The sequence below is a fragment of the Olea europaea genome, chromosome 18, assembly GCF_002742605.1.
Source record: "Olea europaea var. sylvestris chromosome 18, O_europaea_v1, whole genome shotgun sequence".
Lineage (NCBI taxonomy): Eukaryota > Viridiplantae > Streptophyta > Magnoliopsida > Lamiales > Oleaceae > Olea > Olea europaea.
In genome coordinates, this window is record NC_036254.1 from 30,602,570 (window position 1) to 30,623,330 (window position 20,761).

The 20,761-nt window shown below is 35.0% G+C and overlaps 1 protein-coding gene across 5 annotated transcripts; it reads right to left on the minus strand.

The window, feature by feature from the left end:
• Positions 1-224: 224 nt before the first annotated feature.
• On the minus strand, positions 225-10,766 carry LOC111368128 (pentatricopeptide repeat-containing protein At1g79540). Of its 5 annotated transcripts, XM_022989349.1 has the most exons (5): positions 7,879-10,766; positions 6,761-6,971; positions 1,609-1,800; positions 987-1,525; positions 225-867 (listed from the first exon to the last, which is right to left on the minus strand). In XM_022989349.1, exon 1 carries the CDS (start codon positions 10,491-10,493, stop codon positions 8,052-8,054), a length of 2,442 nt encoding a protein of 813 aa, XP_022845117.1. In that variant the 5' UTR covers positions 10,494-10,766; the 3' UTR covers positions 225-867; positions 987-1,525; positions 1,609-1,800; positions 6,761-6,971; positions 7,879-8,051. The 5 variants fall into 5 exon arrangements, with proteins under 5 accessions (XP_022845117.1, XP_022845115.1, XP_022845116.1 ...); XM_022989347.1 differs by having other exon boundaries at positions 987-1,800; XM_022989348.1 differs by having other exon boundaries at positions 987-4,581.
• Between the last annotated feature and the right edge of the window lie 9,995 nt (positions 10,767-20,761).

A 20,761-nucleotide genomic window follows, 5' to 3' on the forward strand; every position in this document is an offset into this window, starting at 1 on the left:
TTGAAATGATATTAAAATACTGTTGAAAAATATATTTTTCCAAAAGAATGTGACTCAAACAAGCCCTATATTGAAAATTATGAGATAAAAAAGTGGACCACTATGAATTGTCACTCGTCTAACTAGTTCACAAGTACTGACGTAAATCTAGTTGGTTTTTGGAAAATGAAATGAACATAAGATCAGTTCACATTACTATACAAATTTGAAGTCCAACATCTGAATGGGCATACAATTAAGGTTCTATCGTGGAAAACTTCACATCTACTTTCTTGAAACTGACATCAAACAGAAGGTTCTCAAAATATAAACCTAAATCAAGTGTTGGAATTATGTCAAAGAAGCAAGGATGAAAGAGGTGACAAAATACATGTAAAAATGAAGGATAAAGAGATCAACTAATGTTGCTGTATAAAGGAGGCAACAGGGAAACTGTGCAGTAGACTGTACTGTAAAGAAAGAAAACCTATCAAAAACTGTCCAAGGATCACTGTGTTCAGATAATGCAAAATTGCAGCTACTACTGGGATTCTGGATGATTAAATGAGTAAAAGTATGAAATGAACGATTACAGAAATGGACCGCAGCAACTTTCACCTTAAGACAAATAAACAAATCATGAAAGACCTTTAGATGTCTGTGCTTGTCTGCAGGTGTCTTGAACAAGACATTAGTTACAGCCTAAAGCATCTCTTTGGAGCCCGAAGCCAAAGCCTTCATATTTCTACTTGCTGTCTTTTTCGAATAAAAATGTCTACTTTCAAGATCCACTGCAATATTTTCTGCGAGTCCTGTGTTTTGAACCTTTGTCAGCCATTCAGAACCGTGATCAGCCATCAGTGCACTTATATTTTCGTTGACTAGTTCCTAAATGAGAAGACACAGAACACTAGAGTAAGATTAACGGGTAATCAGCTGAGAACGAACACCAGGCAAGCAACAAGACATGGAAAGATAAACATCAATTTGAATGATTTTAACCCGACCTGCAAACTAATGGCAATATCTTCAAGCATGGAGGAGCCCTTGAGAAAAGGAATCAGAACTTTAGCCAAAGCTCTAAATTTCTGACTAGTATCACTTGGTTTGCAATAGCAGGCAGGCAACAATTCGGAATATCCACGGACGTAAACCTGCAGATCTTGGCCAAATACTGTTTTCTTAACTGGAAAGGAGTATCAGAGCTTGTTGGACTCTTATTAATTTTACTACTCTTTTCTAAATTCCAACATGGTATGAGAGCACTAGGATTTTTTTTTTTTTTCTGCTATGGCTGAATTGGGTCATCCGACTCTGTCAGTACAGATTCTGGTCCTCCTCTTCAGCCAAAGGTTAACCAACCAAATCCTCCTCATGCCTAGACCTGAGAAAGTCACTCCATGCAAATAACCCAGCATAAGCTTGATGGAACCAATTACCTAGATTTGTCTCAATCGGTTATTATGGTCATACGAGGCAAAGGGAAGCTTGGGTATCTAACCGGCTCTACACCAATGCAATCGGAGAATGACAGAACGTATGCAACCTGGGAGGCAGACAACTCAATGGTGATGGCACGGCTCGTGAATTCAATGGAAAAAAAAGATTGGAAGGAACTATTTGTCATACAAGTCAGCCAAGGATATTTGGGAGATAGTCCGGATATGTACTCAGATCTGGGCAACTCAACTCAGCAATTTGAACTTAAATCTGTTTTGAGAGACTGCAACCAAGGCGAATCTTCAGTCACGGACTACTACAACAACCTGACTGGGTTATGGCAAGAGCTGGACTTGTTCAAAGATTTCATAGATTACTGCCCTGCACGTAGCAAAAATAAAATTAAAAAATCAGACTGATCTTGAAATCAGACTGATTTTTGAAATAGCTCAGCCTCAGCATTGGTAACAAGCTGGAATAAGCAGAATTCTGGAGCTTCAAAGGGTAATTCTGGAGAACACTGAGGCCAGAAAAGGAATCAGTGGTTCGATCATTGTCACAGGTCCAATCACAGCAGGGAAACATGTTGGAAACTTCATGGGAAACCAGCTAACTGGAAGCCACGCAACCAGTTTGCAAATAAGGGATACCAAGCAGTCTTGGAGGGAACAAGCCAACAGCAGCCAATATTTAGCCAGGAACAGATTGCTGAAATTCAGAAACTGCTTCAGCAAAATCAATTTCAGCCGAACCAGAGTAACTCTCGATTCTTCATGAATCCATCTTGCAATATTGCACAAAAAGCTAGTGTTTCTCTGGCACTTAACACACGAGTTGCAGATGAATGTATAGTGGACTCTGGAGCATCAGATCATATGACTGGAAACTCTAAATTGTTTTCTACATATGTACCATGCCCCGGAACACTTAAGATTAGAATTGTCGATGGATCTCGTTCTTCAATAGCAGGAAAAGGAAATATTAAAATTTCCCCAGATATTACACTATTCTCAGTTTTACATGTTCCTAATCTTTCATATAATCTAATATCAATTAGTAATATAACCATTGATCTGAATTGCAAGGCTAATTTCTCCTCAGGTCTTTGTCAATTTCAGGATTCATTTTCGGGGAAGATGATTGGCAGTGCTAAGAAGAATAATGGACTGTATGATCTCTCTAATCATCAGCAGAACCAAATAGATGAAGGGCAAGTCAATAAGAGTTCCGTAGAGTCCTTCAAGATCACAGATCCTATTTCCAATTTAGTTTAAAGTTCAGTTGTTAGTAGAATAATGCTTTGGCAAAAAAAAAAAATTAGGGCATCCTAGTTTTCCTTATTTGAAAAAAGTTCATTTCATTGTGATGTGTGTCAATTAGCAAAACATACTAGAAGCCCCTATCTTTCTCGTTCATATAGAAACTCTAAACGTTTTTCTATATTTCATAGTGACATCTGGGGACCAACTAAGGTTAACAACATTTCTGGTGCTAAATGGTTCGTTACATTCATTGATGATCATACTAGAGTTTGCTGAGTATTCTTGTTGAAAGATAAATTTGAAACTGCACACATTTTTCAGAAATTCCATCAAATGATAAAAACACTATTCCAAACTCAAATCCAAATCCTTGTAATGGTCGTGAGTATTTCAATCAGGTTCTGGGAGAGCATCTTAGTAATCAAGGGATAGTTCATCAAAGTACATGTGTAGGACCATCTCAACAAAATGAAATAGCCGTACGAAAAAATAGACATCTCCTAGAGGTTGCTAGAGCCCTAATGTTTACAAACAATGTGCCAAAAATTTTTTGTGGGAAGCTGTCCTTATCTTATATCATAAACTGACTTCCTTCAAGTGTCCTCCAATTTAAAACACCACTCCAAACACTTCTTCAATACTACCCACAAAATAGATTATTTGAAACTCTTCCTATTAAGGTTTTTGATTGTATAGTATTTGTCCATTCTTTACCCGAAACTAAGTTGGATCCTAGAGCCATAAAGTGTATTTTTCTGGGATATTCACCTTGTCAAAAGGGATTTAAGTGCTTTTGTCCTAAGACTAGAAGATTTTTTTGTCACTAAGGATGTCACTTTTTTCGAAAATACTCCCTTCTACCCAAGTTCAATTCAGGGGGAGAAATCTAGTGAAATTGAACTGTGGGATTTTTCTACTCATATTGAAGGTGCTCCCACTCCTACAACTGAACCTGTTGAACTGATGCTTCCTGTTGAACTTGTTCTTCCTCCAAAAACCCTCATGTTCTTCCGACTGGACCTAGCCTACTTGATTTCCCTATTGGCAATACCACTCAGGACCACCTTAATGGAAAAATTGATGAAAATCTGAACAAAAAGAATGACCAGCCATAGAATTATGCAGAAAATGAAGAACCAAATGACTTGCTGACTTATTCAAGGCGATTAAAGAAAGGAAAGATAGTACAACCAATTATAACTCCCCACCACAGTCAGAACTCTAACCAGAAAATGAATTCTGATCAATCTGAAAATATCAAGGGGATAGCAGCGACTCAATTGCAAGATGAGACAGATCTACCTATTGATATTAGGAAGGGTACTCGATCATGCAGACAGGGGGAGATATCAAAGCTTGGTTGGTAAGTTGATTTATTTGTCACACACTTGACAGGACATAGCATTTGCGGTTAGCATGGTGAGTCAATACATGCATTGCCCCTTCCAAAAACATCTTGATGCAGTGTATATAATATTCCGGTACTTGAAGGCTCCGGGGAAGGGACTATTTTTTGGAAAGAGTGAAACGAGGTGTTGAGAGGCATACTCCGATGGAGGTTGGGCTGAAGTTGCAATCTTCCTTTCTTTCAATTAGGAGTTTTGTTTAGAATTTTCATAGACGTCCTGGTGATGCTCCTAAGTGGGGTTTGCCTCAACCAGCATTGGTAGTTCAAAGGCTTGATTGACCCTTGGGCTTAGGATTGAATCTGGCTAGGATGCCCTCGTAAGGTGAGCAAAGCATGTGATCGGTGGCACCCCTATCCAAAATCCAAGTTACTGATGAATGAACTGAAGCTGCCACCTCTTGTGGAAAGTTCTCCACCAAAAAAAACTGCCTGGGAGCAAATGAACTAATGGGTGAACTGCTTGCGGCCCTTGACCCGCAACAGATAGAGGACCTATTGAGGATGGAAAATTAACTACAGGTTATTTTACGTTTATTTGGGGAAATTTGGTGACTTGGAAGAGTAAAAAGTAGAATGTTGTAGCTAGAAGTAGTGCTGAATCTGAACTTAGAGCTCTTGCACAAGGAACATGCTGAATGATTTAGATTAGAAGGCTAATGGAAGAACCGAAACTAACATGCCTTAAACTACTGAAGATTTTTTGTGATAATAAAGCGGCTTTAAGCATTGCCCACAATCCAGTTCATCATGATCGTACAAAACATGTTGAGATCGACAAGCACTTTATGAAGGAAAAGATTGATAACAATGAGATTCGCATGATCTTTGTCCCATCTAAACAGTAAGTTGCAGATGTGTTCACAAAGGGAGTGGTCAGACAAGTGTTTGAATAGTGCTTGGACAAGCTTGGGATGAAAGATCGATTCCTCCTAGCTTGAGGGGGAGTGTTGAAACCATGTAATTAGATAACTAAGTTTTTATACTTATCTAATATGAAGTTGTTTTTTAAATTTTATCTGATTTAGGTGTTATCTCTTTCTAGTCTTTAACTTTCCTACTTAAGCATATCTCATCTCCTCTTTTATAGGAGTGGCTTGTTGTAAATTCCTTCTATTTAAAGGAAGAGGATCCTTTGTAATTAATTAATTTTACTACTCTTTTCTAAATTCCAACAAGGAGCACAAATTTAAATTCCAGATGTAGTAGAAATCCGAGTACTACAAAACTTAAGCATGCACTAAGGCAAAATACACAGATAGGAGAATAAATTATAATTCAAGTATATAAACATATACAAAATGATTCCTGATTGACATTACACAATTTAAAACAGAGCATCTGTGGAATATTTAGATATATAGGCAAATGTAATAAGTACATCAACAGAATATTTCTCGTGTGTACTTTACAACAATAGATAGGAAGCTGCTAAATTAGAGCATTTCCAATAATGCTTTTACATTAAAGAGCATATTTCCAAAATAAAAAGCATCTCTAAGAAATTTCAAAAATAAAGTGCACGCATGTTTTCTATACAAGTCCAACAACACACTATATTTATTTTTTATTTTGCATTTTTTTATAAGCAATTATTGCACAACCTTTTTCCTCCTTCCATTTACATGCTTCTGTCCAAAAATATGCAAAGAAATTTGTGAAATAGTGAATGAAATAATTAAAAGTTTTATATAGAGAGAGTTTGGCTCTCTAAATTTGGAGAATCAACTCAATCAAATTGACCTTTTATTTTAATTTTCAGATATAAAGAGTTTGTTGGACTCCTCAAAATGAAGATTCACCCTATGGAGATGCTCTAAGGATTTTATATTTTCCAGAACTGAAGGGCGGTAAGTTGTACAAATTTTTCAAATTAGAAGCTCTTATTAAGCAGGAGACTGAAAATTACATTTTACACGCTTCTAGTACTGACTATGCCTAACAATATTTTGTATTTGAAAGATTGCAATATTTCAAGGATTCTTTCAGGTATTGCAGTAGACCAGTATTTTTCAGGCAGAATATCATTTCTATTAATCAAAATCAGGAGAATTAGTAATGTGTAAGGAGAAATTAGTACAAGAAGCCGTTGATCCACCCCGTTCACCTTCGGCGCAAGAGCGCTTGATCAGTGAGCTATTACGCACTCTTTCAAGGGCCTGCTATGCCAAAAGCGAGAGAAAACCCATCCCTCTCTTTCCTTTTTTCGCCCCCATGTCGCCACACGGGGGGACATGCAATTTTTCATAATGAAATAAGCATATAGATTTTTGTGTAATTACATGGTTACGAAAATAAATAGAATGAAAACATTAGAAATGATAAAATTAAAAATTAAAAAAGTAAAAATTGACAACTATCATATGCAGTATAAGGTCCCTCACTGATAAAGATTTATAGAAGTTTTCTTTATCTTACCTATAGTGCCAGGCATTTGTTCAATCATATTAAGCACATAAATCTTTTGGAAGAAAAGGAATATTACTTCCTCCTAGCATTATTGCAAATTTTCATTTTTATTAAACCAAAGTGTGGTCATAAAGGATTAGTTGCTTTGGTGATATAGCAATGAACTGAATGGAAGCCTAGATAACTCAATCGAAGTTCATTAACTAAAAGAAATTGATAACCAGAAACTTTGGAGGAAAGCACAGAGTTACTTTTTAGCAGATACCTTTACATGATGTCTTTTGGAAGGATTGAGCAAGAGGTATAACATCGGCCATGAAGAACCCTGGGGACAACCCAACAATATTTTTCTTCAAAATAGGTATCAACCAAGTATTTGAACAAGAACGATCCTTTGCAACGAGGGAGATAGGAAGCAATCCAAGTAATTTCTCTGGCCCCATAGCAATAATGGCAGATCCAATGTAATCTTGAAGCTGTAACAATAGGAAGATGAGAAACACCGTGTCAATGGAACCAGCTGGTGAAGTTCGGTTTTTTATCCACAACATAAAACATGTGCAGTGTATTGGGAGTGATAATTTATTTACAAGAATGATCAGTCTCACACATTCCAGAAGACCAAAAGTGAAAAATCAAGAGTAAATTATTCAACAGGCAACTTATTCATTTTCTGTTTTAAAAGTGCACAATGGATCACAATTGACTAGCTGCAAGTGATTCAAAAAACATTGGAAAGAGATGATAGTAGTCGCGAGCACAGAGAAAAAAGAAGGGGGGCTTCAAGATGCGACATTCATCAAGTCAGCAAGTTTAAGAACTACATCCTTCGTAAATATGTCCGAGATCTCACCTAAAATCACATAGGCGAATATTTGAAACAAGTCTACAAACAATGATTAGTATTTTAAAACATAATAATCCTTGTGTCTAGGAAAGACATGTTACCAAGTTGTGTAGGATAACAGGAAACAATATAGAGAAAAATGGACCTTTACAAGGATTCTCAGTTCTGAAGAACTTATGGTCCCCACAAAGAAACTATAATTAGTTGCATGAGGATCGCCTAATGCACATGTCACAAGTAACCAGTGTAAATGATTACCGTAGTACCTTGTCCTTGTATATTTTTAATCAATGAGACTGTGAAACATATTAATGAATAACATAATCAACCTGCATGCTAGAAAGCTTAGTAAAATTGCATAAAGGCAAACCCAGCTGCAGGTAACAGGCCATTACAAGATATGACTTCAGATCGTGAAGAAAATAAAGAATTTCCTTTTTTGTTCATAAAAAATCGAGACAAAGAAAAATTTAACCCATTTGTGTTCTCACTGCTAATAAGAAATTGAGACTACATTTCTCTCAAAGAACATTTACCTTCCTTAGAGAACATCAGAACAATTATAGAGTTTCTGCACTATATCCAACAAATGAAGCAAAGAATCTAGCAAGTTGTACAACAATTTTCCCGACGAGAACATGAAGGCAACGAAAAGTGTCACCCGGAAACCAGAAAGGTGTCTGATTTTAGAAACATCTTGTGTGCACTGTCATCCAGTTGACATATTCTCTGTTTCCCCAAAGTTCCAATGACGATGTAAAAGAGACTTTGTATGTCGTTGTAGATAAGTGTTTAAGTTGTACCCCATGGATTTCATTCTGCTTAAAAGTTCAAAAGCAAGAGCTGATTTCTCTTTGGAGCAAAGAAGAGCTTGAAGCATATTGTTGCATATTCGTGGCAACAACCGGTAACCTTTCTCCTTGGTATAGAGGAAAACTTCAAATGCTTCATCGAGTTTCCCTTCATGGCATAGGCCATGAATCAACATCACACAACTCGGGGCAGATACATCAACACGAAACTCCTGAAGAAGAGAAAATATCTTATGAGCCTCCTCTACTCTAGATACTTGACATAATCCAATCAGCCAGATGTTATAAGGTGCTGAATCAAAATCTCTCAACTTGATGTCCATTTCAAGCAACCCTCTAACAGCAATTTCCAAGTCCCCTTTCTCCAAACATTTCTCAACTATATTGATTACTTCATTTTCCTGGCTATGTAAGCTCCTCAAGTACTTCAACCAAAGACTAAAAGCTACAGAAATCTTCCTCCTTCTGCAAGACCAAGTCATTAATGATTTGTACACAGATGATGTAGGCTTACACCCCTTCGTATTCATTTGTTCAAAGAGCTTAAATGCCTCCTGTTCTTGATCCACTCTTTGAAGACCATCAATGAGCGTACCATATGTCACTGAATCAGGAAGAAGGCCCTTGAGCTGGAGCTCCTCAAAGAGCTTAAGAGCACCATTAAGTTGTCCAGCTTTGCACAAGCCATTGATCAGGGTGTTGTACGTCCTGATGTCTGGTAGAACCCCACTATCACTGAGTTGCATGAGTAGCTTGTAAGCTTTAAGAACCAATCCAGATTCACACAACTTCTCCACCATTTTCTGCAGGCTTGCACTATCAAGAACACGATCAGAACCTTGAGAAAGCCGAAGAAACAGTGATGGGTTCTTCCCAATTTCCATTTTGTAAAACACGAGGTGAGCTTCCTCAAGCTTACCAGCCTTGCACAGCCCATCAATAAGAGCATTAAAAGTTACAATAGAAGGAAAGCACCCAAGTTTCTCCATGTTATTGAATATCTGCTGAGCCTCCCCCAGCAGACCATTCCTACACAAACCACATACGAGGATAGTGTAGGTACAAGTGTCGGCAAACTGATCGTGCTGAGAAATCTCTAGCTGAAGTGACCGAGCCTGGTCTAATAAACCCACATTGCAAAACCCTTTGATCAATGCATTATAACACTGTGTGTCTGGAATGATACCTCTTCCCATCATATCTCTCAACAAATTCAATGCACTCTTCACCCTTCTCGCATCACTTAGCCCGCGTATCATAATAGTATATAACACAAGATCCGGTGTTAACCCCACCTTGAAAACCTTCCAAAACAATTGCTCTGCTTCACTAATCCTTTTGGCTCGAATCAAACCATTGATCACATTACTGTACACCTGTATCCCAATCACGTAACCATCATTCCTAAATGACTCCAAAAGAGCAAATGACTCATCAATCCGACCCAACTTACAGAACCCATGGAGCAAAGCATTGTACGTTATAATATCTGGACTATATCCCCTACTCTTCATCAAATAAAACAACCTATATGCATCATCTGTCCTCCTCGCCTGGCACAGCCCCGACATGATAACCGTGTATGTAACGTTGCTAGGCAAGATTTCCCTCTCACTCATCTCATCGAATAGCTTTAGTGCATCCTGAGTTTTTCCACTCTTGCACAAACCATCAATCAAAATGGTAAATGTGGAACAACTTGGCCTACAATTCGACTTCAACATCATGTTATAAATTGCCAGTGCCAACAAAATCATGTCTTTCTTAACCATAACATGCAATATAACATTATATGCATCTACATTTGGCATGCACTCATATTCTTTCATCCTACCAAAAGTCTCCACTGCCTTTTCCACCCTTTGCAACCTCCAATACCCTGAAATCAACACCACAAAAGCGTCTGCTAAAATGGGTACCTTCTCATTCCTCATAGCATCAAGAACACTCCAGCATAGATCAAATTCATTATTGTTACCATTCTGAATATTCGAAAGCATCTCAACAATTAAATTACGGGCGACGACGGTCCAGAGAAGCGGGCTCCTGGCAGCCCAGATGAAGAAGCGAAAGCAAATTTGCGGGTGTTGCTTCAGCTGGGCCTGTAAAATGGAAACCACGATTTGCTTGTTGAGAAAAGGGCTTACCTTCTCGAGAGCCGGTTCCATTGGACGGACTTCGTTGATGAGATTGAGGACCTCGTTGGCTGTGTTATGATTATCAAGTTCATAGTTGGAAAGCGAGGCCAAAGTAGAAAATGGAGTAATGAATCGGGCTCTAATCGAACCGAATATTGGGATTTGAAGGAGTTTCTGCATAATATTAAGATTAATTATCATTTTTCTCAGAATATCTGTCAGGGTTTAAAGATTACAAGGGGATTTCTGGGAAGCAAATCCATGGCAGCCACAGTGTGTGTGAAATGTCCATCTACCTGATTATCAGAGCCGTATCCATTGGCGGTGCTCTGGTGGTGGAATCTAACGGAAGGGTTTATGGAGGGTTTGCCTGAAGATCATAGCCACTAGCCGGTATTGTAGATGGTCCGTATTACCGGTAGCCGCTTGGTAGATGTTCTATTTTAAATAGATATTACAGAAAGTTTTTACAGAATATATACAGGTAGAGATCCCTGTATAAATTCTATAAATAATTTTCTGCACACTTAAGATTTTCCACCCAGAGGCCATTATACAGGTAAATAATTTTTCGAAAAATTCCCAGGGAACTGTTCTACGGACACCTGTGATTTTTTTTCAAGGAAAGCTGGTTGTATAGAATAATTTTGTACAGAAATGTTACACACAGTCATATGAGTTCAAATTAAAATATGTGGAAATTACAGGGATTCCTAGTGTTAAAATCATAAATTCTAAAATCAGATTTGTAGTTTATTATTTCAAAAATTAGAAATATCTAATTAAATTTACTATAATTAAATATATTGCCAAATATATATACATGATAACAGCATATCCCGTGATTTATGGGATCAATTTTTGAAAACCATCTCAGCTTCCTTATAATTCGTAACTCCTCCCACGACTAACGTTTCATCTTTACGCAGCAAGACCACAAAGAGTTCTCCATCGTCGCCGGTGACTGACTCCGACATAATCGTGACCATAATTTTAACGCACATCACTTTCTCATCACACAACAATCAATGGCTCCTCCTTTTTCATCTTGTCAAGATAGCAAACACGAAGATTAATGGCTCGTTCCAGGAGTGTAAATAGGGGGAAGATTGCGGTCGAGGCCTCAAATAGAAGGGGTAAAAGAAAGGTAGACGAACAACATGAAAGTATCCCCGTCGAAAAGGCACAAATCGAATGGGTCAATTCCAAAATCTACCACGAAGAAGGTATTTTGCAAATCTCAATTAATACCACATATACAAACTTGAAATCGATGGGTGTTGAGTATTGACGACGTGTTCTATATTTATGAAGTATGTTCTGTTTTGATATATGAGTTGAGATCGATTTTTGTGACTTGATCAGTTGACCCATTCGAAGGAAGTTCAGAATTATATGATTTACGCATTATTAATGTCTGATATACTTTTGTGTGTGAAATGCACGTCCATATGTGAAAATCTCATTGTGTACCTTGTGTGGCCAAATTCATTGTCTGGAAGTTGTCATTCTATATGCATCTGTGACATTCTTGTTTTTCTTGTTTTGTGATCAATATGCAGATGTGGAAGTTCATATTATGTACACAATTCAAATGACACTTTCACAGTTCATATGTAAGGCAGATTGCATGAATGGAGTGAAATGATGATCATATGCGAGGTTACAGATTGTTACAAATAAGTCACGGAACGTAAAGATGCATATAAAAGAGTCACATACAATAATATATGCATCACACATCACATGCATTATTAATTTTTGTGGAATCACATGGTCATAGAATATATGCATCAGTGTTTTCCTCGGCGGGCAGGTCACAAATATTTATGAATAGGTCACAGATCGCAAAGATGCATATAAAAAGAGTCACAGACAATGATTTATGCACCAACCATCAAATTAATTATTAATTTTCGTGAAAACGTACGTATAGTTACAGAAAAAATATGCATTAGTGTCTTCTCATGCAGGTCAGGTCACTGATATTTACGAATAGATCACAGTTATTTAGGAATAGGTCACAGATCACAAAGATGCATACACAAGATTCACGAACAATGATTTATGCATAAAAAATCACATAATTTATTAATTTTTTGTGAAATCAAACATCACATCCACTTCATGTCCCACTACTATTGGATTTGTAACCATTCTAACTCTGTACAATTATTGCATTGTGATAGCATATTGATATTTGCTTCTATTATATACATCAGTTGGCAAAAAATGGACGGAATGTGAAGTTAGTTGTTACCACGACTGACTCGTCTGTTCCAAGCGAAGCTGAAGAATATTTACCCCAAATTCAAGCAAGACCCCAACGTAGTTGTCACAGATTTGAGGCAAATATGCCGAGTACACGCTTCATGACGATATAGGATCCATGCCGATGAGATTTGATGCGGCTAAAGCACGTTCATATAAAGTATCATTGTTGTTTAAACATCGAGAAATCGAAAACGCCACAAAAAAGGTGTAGCAAACTGGAGGAGAAAAGCATCGTCATAGAGTGATAGTTTAGATGCAGTATGAGCACAGTTCTTAATTTGTAAAAGCTAGAATATGAAGTGTTTTTTTGTTGGATTCTACATCGCAAGATCTACGTACCTTTTGTACTTCAAATAGTTTAGATGTAGTATGAGCATAGTTCTTAATTTGTAAAAGCTAGAATCTGAAGTGTTTTTGTTTTTTTTTTGCTGGATTCTAAATCGCAAGACCTACATACTTTCTGTAATTGGGGCTTTGAAGTAGTCTATGATAAAGCTACTATTTTGAGTAATTAATTTGCAGTCCAATCTTCAGATATTGCATCACACTTTTCGATAGGTTTTTGCAGCTTATATGTGTAGCGCACAGTCACAGGAATTTGCCTAATTCTTCTATTTGTTGTACATAGTCACCGTTAATGTATATGTTACAGCACAGGTTTTAGCCTATCATATTATGTTTGTAGCATAGGTCACAAACATATTTTCGCATAGATTATGCAGGTAACAGGTTTGGTATATGATCTAAGGATGGGTCACATTATGTTACATTAATCTTCATACAGTAGTTCGCATGCAATTTTCATATTAGGCACACTATACGTACATTTTCAGTACACATAGAAGTCACATACGATTGTGTGTTGGTTACAGGACAGGTCACAATCTCTATCATGTGACTCTCTAATGTGACATAGCATACAGGTCATAGATTCACGTTACAAAGTCACATCCCAAGTCAAATTACTGAGGCAGAAGTCACAGACATCTGTGGAGTTGTTACGAGTCAGACCGCATAGAATCCTTATCATGTGACCCACTATGTTGACAAAGTAGATAGGTTACAAATTCATATTTAACAACCATAAGATGAACTGTATTTTGAAAATAGAGGTCACAAATTATAGCATAGTGGTCACAAGACTGATCGTAAGCAAGATCAGGGTAACATGTTTCTGGTCACAGACTATGATGTTTCATTTGTTGCTAAATGAAGTATAATCAATGTCAGTCCAATGACTGAGGATCATGTCTAAACAATAAAATGAATATTGAAAAGCCTCATGTCCATTGCTACTTCTCCAAAAGTGACAGAAGATGAAAATATCAAGTCACAGCCAATTTTATTACGTCCACACCGTAGGTCACATACATGTTTTTACATGGGTGTTACACGAATCAGGGGATAAAGGTCACATATCCAGCAACATGTTACAACGACTAGTATCCGAATACATAATGTCCCCCAATGTACGAAAGTCACATCGAACCTTTGTACGAGATCACAACACATATGTGCATTCCACATGTCCACTCGCTAGTCACATAGTTCATCTTGATGAGGTCACAAATACATGCATTTCAATCTATTCTCTTTCAACCTTGTAGTTTATGAAATGAAATTAGATAGTGGTACAAGGAATCTGGCATTTGCATCCATTTATGATTTCCTAGATTTTTTTGAAATGTACTATAATGCATGGATTTGACAATACACCAAAATCAATTAACGCATCATTCTATTATAGTCGTGAAATCATTTCCTAATTGAAGGACTCACGAATTATTAGAACACTTGAATTTAAGATTGAATTAGAATTACGTACTCGACCTCAGATTTCGATCGAGTATAACACGATGACGCGAAAGTTTCACCAATTGAATTCATTCAGATCCGTGGCTTTAATTTGTCTTCTGAGAGATGAATTTGTAGGAGTTGGGCATATTTGTGTCTTCTATTCATCGTATGAGCTACGATTTCTAATTTTGGAAGGTGAATTCGTTATGATAGAGCCCAGGATTTTATGATAAGTTGACGCTGATTTTTAGCAATCTGATTGATATGTATATCTTTCTGGTTTTTGAAACTTTAAAGTTGGTATCTTAGAATTGAAATCTCCTATACTTACAATCGGGTTTATGAATTTTTCGCTTAAAATATTATAAAAAATAACACGCTCATCTTGTATGTGTGTATTCTATACCTATTCTGTACATGAATTTTCTGTAATTGTAGCTTGACTTATTTATTTTTTTCCCCAAAATGCACCACCCCTGTGTCTTACCTGTACCAGATCTGTCTATAAAGGTAGCATCACTCAAAACAAATTTCAAATAAATAATTTTAAAAAAAATGAAATTTTTTTAATTATTTATTTGGAATTTATTTGTAAATTTTGGAAATATAGTTGCAATATATTCTTTATTTATTCTTTTTTTTATTTGAAGGGAGGGATATATATGTCATTTTACAATTTTTAATTGAAAAAATGGATAAAAATAAAATGTATGAATGTTTTGCACAATAAAAATGAAAAATATGGACATTTTGTACTATTTACACTTTTACTAATTTATATTTTGACTCAAATGCACTTTTTTAAAAAGTTAGAGAGTATGATTGCAATTTATTCTTTAACATTTTTTTTTTGTTTTATTTAAATATGGGATATGTTTGTCATTTTACACGATAAATTTGATGAAGATGATGGGTTCAGCAATAAAAGGCGAAGATAAGGGTAGAAATGCCAAAAGATGAAAAGTAGGAACATTTTATGCTAATTATCCTAATTTAAATATTTTGTTAATTAAATATATAGTGTGTGTTTGAGCCATATTAGTTTGAAAGAATATATTTTGGAATATTAAATTGATGAGACTGTGTAATTAAAAAATAAGAAAAACTTTTGGATTTATGTGTAATGTTATTTTATTGAAAAATTTGTGGTTGAAATGATATCAAATCGATGTATTATTATTATTATTATTATTATTATTATTATTATTATTATTATTATTATTATTATTTTTAAGAATGCGATTAAAACAAAGTCTTAGATCACAATATTATAAAGTTTATTATACTGTTACTTATTAATCATAATCACAAATTTTATAGATTGCAACTTATTTATCGATCATAAATTATCAAATTAATTAATCAAGCAATATTTCTCGATCACAAATAAAAAATTTAGGTCACATTTATTCGTCACAAATGATCAAATAAATCTCTAAAGAAGTAACCTAAATTAATTTCCAATTTTTTTTATTACCCTTGTTCTTTGGAATTTGGCTTTCGCACGTTTTGCTACAAGGGGATTTCGAGGAAGAAAATCTATGGCAGCCACAACATCGACCTGATTTTTAGAACCGTATCCATTGGCAGTGCTCTGGTGGTGGAATTTAACGAAAGGGTTTAAAGAGGGTTTGGCCGCTTGGTTTTACTTGAAGATCATAGCCGGTAGCTGCTTGGGACTGTAGATTGTATGTATTGCTGCTGGCCTGTATATGTTCCGTTTTAATCGGTCAATAGTTGGGGAAAGCCATTTGTATAGCAAAAGTGTGCATCATCTTTGACATCATTCGGGTTGACAAGATTTGATTTCTGAAAAAATTGTTTATTTTTAAAATTGTCCAATAATATAGTGTCACATGGTACAATATAAAAGATGATATAAAATTAGGCGTATATGTTAATAGTTTTTCACTTTTTAGTAGTACAATTGTAATTTAACGTGTCAGCAAATATTGTACATCTTCTGAAGCTCTACCAACGGACATTGGGCCGAAGCGTGGTTAGAAAACTAAGCCCATGTTAACTTCGGCTTAAAATCAAGATCCTTATCCATAAGAATAATATATATCTAAGGTAGTTAATTTAAAACTTAAGAAACTTGTTTTACGTTTCAAAAATTAATTAATAATTCAAACTTTATTAATTAAATAACTAATTAAAATTATTTAATTCTATTAAGATCACAATATTATAATCTTTATTGTCACAATTATTTACTAGTCACAATTGCAAATTTTATAAATCACAACTTATTTATCGATCATAAATTATCAAATTAATTGGTAAAGCATTATTTTTCGAACACAAATCACAAATAAATTAATGAAGGAATAACCCAAATTAATTTCCAAGTTTTTTAATTACTCTTATTCCTTGGAATTTGGCTTTCACACTTTTTGAACATTTGACGACTCCTCTTCTATGGACGATACCCTCAGTGACTCTGTATAAGGAACTTGATGAAAATATTTGATAACTTAAGGAGAAGGGATTAAAAGGATCGAGCATTTCGATAAACTTGGGTGAAAAATATTTAATTTCATATTCTACAACAACAATAATGTATTCTTTTCAACTTTTTATAAATATAAAGTGAGATTCATATAGTTGATCTAAGTATTCCGACATTTTAATGAGGAATCTCACTGAAATTATGGATAAAATGTGAGAGCCTTGGACAGAGCATAGGGTTGTATTTGCCCATGCTTGCTACAGCCCTGCTAGCAGAGGGATTGCACATACCAAATCTTAGGGGGTGTTCTCTTTGTGTTTCAATTTTGTGTTTTGAGTTTTGAATTCATTTTGAGTTTTGTATTTTGAATGTTTGTTTTGAAATTGTTGAAAATGCGTTCTTTTTGTTAGTTTCTCAAAACAAAAAACAAATTTTTTTTTTTTTAAATTTTGAGAATCACCACAACACCACCTCAAAACACCAAAAAAAAAAAAAAAAAATTAATTTTTTTTTTTTTTTGTGTTTTGAGGGGGGGTTGTGGTGATTCTCAAAATTTAAAAAAAAAAAATTGTTTTTTGTTTTGAGAAACTAACAAAAAGAACGCATTTTCAACAATTTCAAAACAAACATTCAAAATACAAAACTCAAAATGAATTCAAAACTCAAAACACAAAACTGAAACACAAAGAGAACACCCCCTAATTTGAATACATGCTGCATAACTAGAACACGATTGAATTTTTCTCCAAGTCGTGGAAGTTACTATTCTTGTCTTAATGTACTCTTTCTTCTCACCAGTAATCACTAACAGTATCTTGTCATTTCATCTCGAGATATGATAGAGGTTATCTGCTAAATGCACTTCTCAAAATTTTCAATACTTAAAATGCGAGAAATCTTTTAAAAAAGATATATAAAAGTCATACTTACAAAATAAAATTAACAACATTTTAGTGCTGTCCAATATCGTTTCACGTTCATTGCAGAGAGACTCGATAACTTATGTTAAAATCTTTATGGCTGGTTCTTTCTTATTTTCTTTCAATAAGAGTAAATAAAAGCTATACAAATCCTTGATCAAGTTTTTTTAATTTTTCTTGCAATTAGAATTATTAATAAGATGTTTTAAATTTATTTATTTTTTAAAAAAAAGGCTTTTGCTTTTAGGCTTTAGCTCTGAACCACAATCTAAAAGTGAAAACCAGTGGAAGAATGGAAGATTTTCAGTTGCAAAGGCATTAATGTGATCTAATTTAAAATGGGTTTAGAAGATTTTTGTGACCAAAAGTGGACCACTATGAATTGTCACTCGTCTCATTTGAAGACACAGAAAATTCGCAGCGTATTTTGGCCAGAAAGTTGATTTTTTTGTTCTCTTTTTTGGATTTGAAAAAAAGCCACTGATCTGTACATTTTTGTTTGTTTCCAAGCCTCAACAACTAATCATAAACTTGTAATAACTTAACGTCCCCCCTTCCTCCAACCACTAACATTCTACCTTTAGTGAGTCCCCTCAAGAATAGAAATAACTTGACTCGAAAGTTGAATTGTGCTGGGCTCGACTCTCTATATCCATGACTCGTGCAGAGATTTGTTTTTCATGAAAACTAACCAAAAACGAATGTCAAACAATGTGGTTTGTGTCAAATATTGGAAAAATTCAAATTGTTGCATGGTAAAAAGTACAAAAAAAAGCTCCACCAAAACAATAAAAGTGAGACATGTCTTGATTCGAGAGGTGAATCGTAATTGGTTTGGCTTTCTAGGCCCACAATTCATGTAAGGTCCTTGTTTTTCACGAAAATTAACCAAAACGATATAAAGGTGGTTGGCCTGAATTGTCAAAGAATGCGGATTGTATCTTTGTCCAACCTAACCTGATCCATTTTACATTGCTAATATTAGCAACACATGGATTAGCCGGAATACTTTAATGATTAGAACTGGGCTGAGCTCTCTAGGTTCACGATTTGTGTATTAAAAATAGAGTATTGGAATCTGTAACTTATTAAATGTAAAAATTGCACGTCTTGTATTTAGAAGGTTCGCTGAAGATGTTCATAAAGAACAACGATACATAATTAATGATTTAATTTAACACTAATGTGTGTTTTTTGTAAACTAGGAAGTGAAATATAAAATTGATGGTGGTATGTTTTTGGTCCATAATGGGAAACCAAATGAGAGTGAAATCAGAGAAATAACATAGGTATGTTTGGTGAAAAATTGAATTGTAATCCAAAAAATTGCTGGAATGTCTGAAAAAGCAGAAAATAGGACAAAACACAACTGCTCATATCCTGTAGCGATTAGCTTATGCAAACCGTGGCCACAACCACTTCTTGTGCTTGTGTGGATGTCTACCACCATCTTTGTGAGTGAATGTGGGCGACGAGCGAGCGACAGTTCAGATATTGACTCGAAAAAAGGTAGTAGAATCGATATTTAACTATCCCATCTGAAAATTAATTGGTATATAGCGACGATATATTAAATCTTTTATGACATTCGACGATCATCATATGAGTGACATTATTGTTCCCCAATAAAGCAATGACAGAAGTCCAAATCGAGATAGAACCAATAGTAGAAAATTCACTTAAGTAAATAATAGTAAAACTTTAGCGGGAAACCAAGTTGGTAAGTTTAAATTATGGGTCTATTTGAGCTACATTATTTTAAAAAAATACATTCTTAAACAGTGATTTGACATCATTTCAACCACACATTATTCAATAAAATAATATTACACGCAGATAAAAAACTTTTCCTTATTTTTTAATCACACATTTTCCATCAATACACTATTCAAGAATACATTATTACCAAAATAATGTGGCTCAAACACCCCCTATATTTAAATTGATCAAATACATTTTTTTATCCACAAGTTATGTGAACCCTCACCTTATTACTCACTTTTATTTTATATTTTGTGACATCATAATTTAAATTTCAAGGAAAATGATAAGAGCCGTGTTACTTGTACAAAATTGGTTTACAAAATATCTATACCAATCATTTAAAAAACACTTCTTTAAATCATTTGAAATCAAAGGTTAAGATTCTGCCAACACTTGTTTTGTCAACTATTTTTGTCAATTTATTTTGTACAACTAGAATAATTGAAATGATAAACAGACGGGCTAATAAACAAGAAGTAAAATACAAACTGATGTGGCAATAGAGTACTGGGTGTCTTTTTAATAATTTTCAAACTCTCCAATTATACATCGACCGACACGTGTACAGCATATTTCTAAGCCTGTTTTTCAACCTATTTCTGTAGCATTCCTCAAATTTTAATTTAAGCACTTCCAACCAAACTTTTTAGGTCAGGCGCACGGCGTAGGGGGTGGGACTGTTGATGTTTACTGTTATCTTCCCACGAAATTTCACGGCCGTGGTTTGGTGAGCAATGAGAGATGTCTCTCTCACTCCCTTATGATTGCAAGCCCCCTCTCATGGCCAAACGCGTGCACCATACACAATCTCTATGGATTGTTATAATGTTATTAGAATGGTGGTAAAATTTAAATATGAGATATTTATTTGCTCGAAATTATATTTAACTAATATCATTCAAAAATTAAATATGCGAGTCCGTGTTTTGAAAATTTGTCAAAATATAGGGTTGATAAAGTTAGGTAATCAAAGATCAAAACATCAAGTAGGGCTTAAATTATTTAAAGATGGAATCGACGTATGAAAGTATTAGAAAAATAAGGTGAATTGATTGGTTTATAAGTGAACTAGTCAATTCTAGACATCAACAGAGTAGTTCTTGCATAGCTTCCTGGCATAGATGGGCAATTTTGAACTTGAATCAGTGACATTCGTGAGTCTAGAAATTCATTTTGGCCAAATTTCTTTCTTCTTCTTTACAGAACAAAAATAAAATAGGATGATGATATTATTTTTAGTTATTGGTGAACGATGAGAATCG

Coding starts and splice junctions, on each gene's coding strand:
- LOC111368128 (XM_022989350.1), bottom strand. CDS start 10,493: ATGATAATTAATCTTAATATTATGCAGAAACTCCTTCAAATCCCAATA.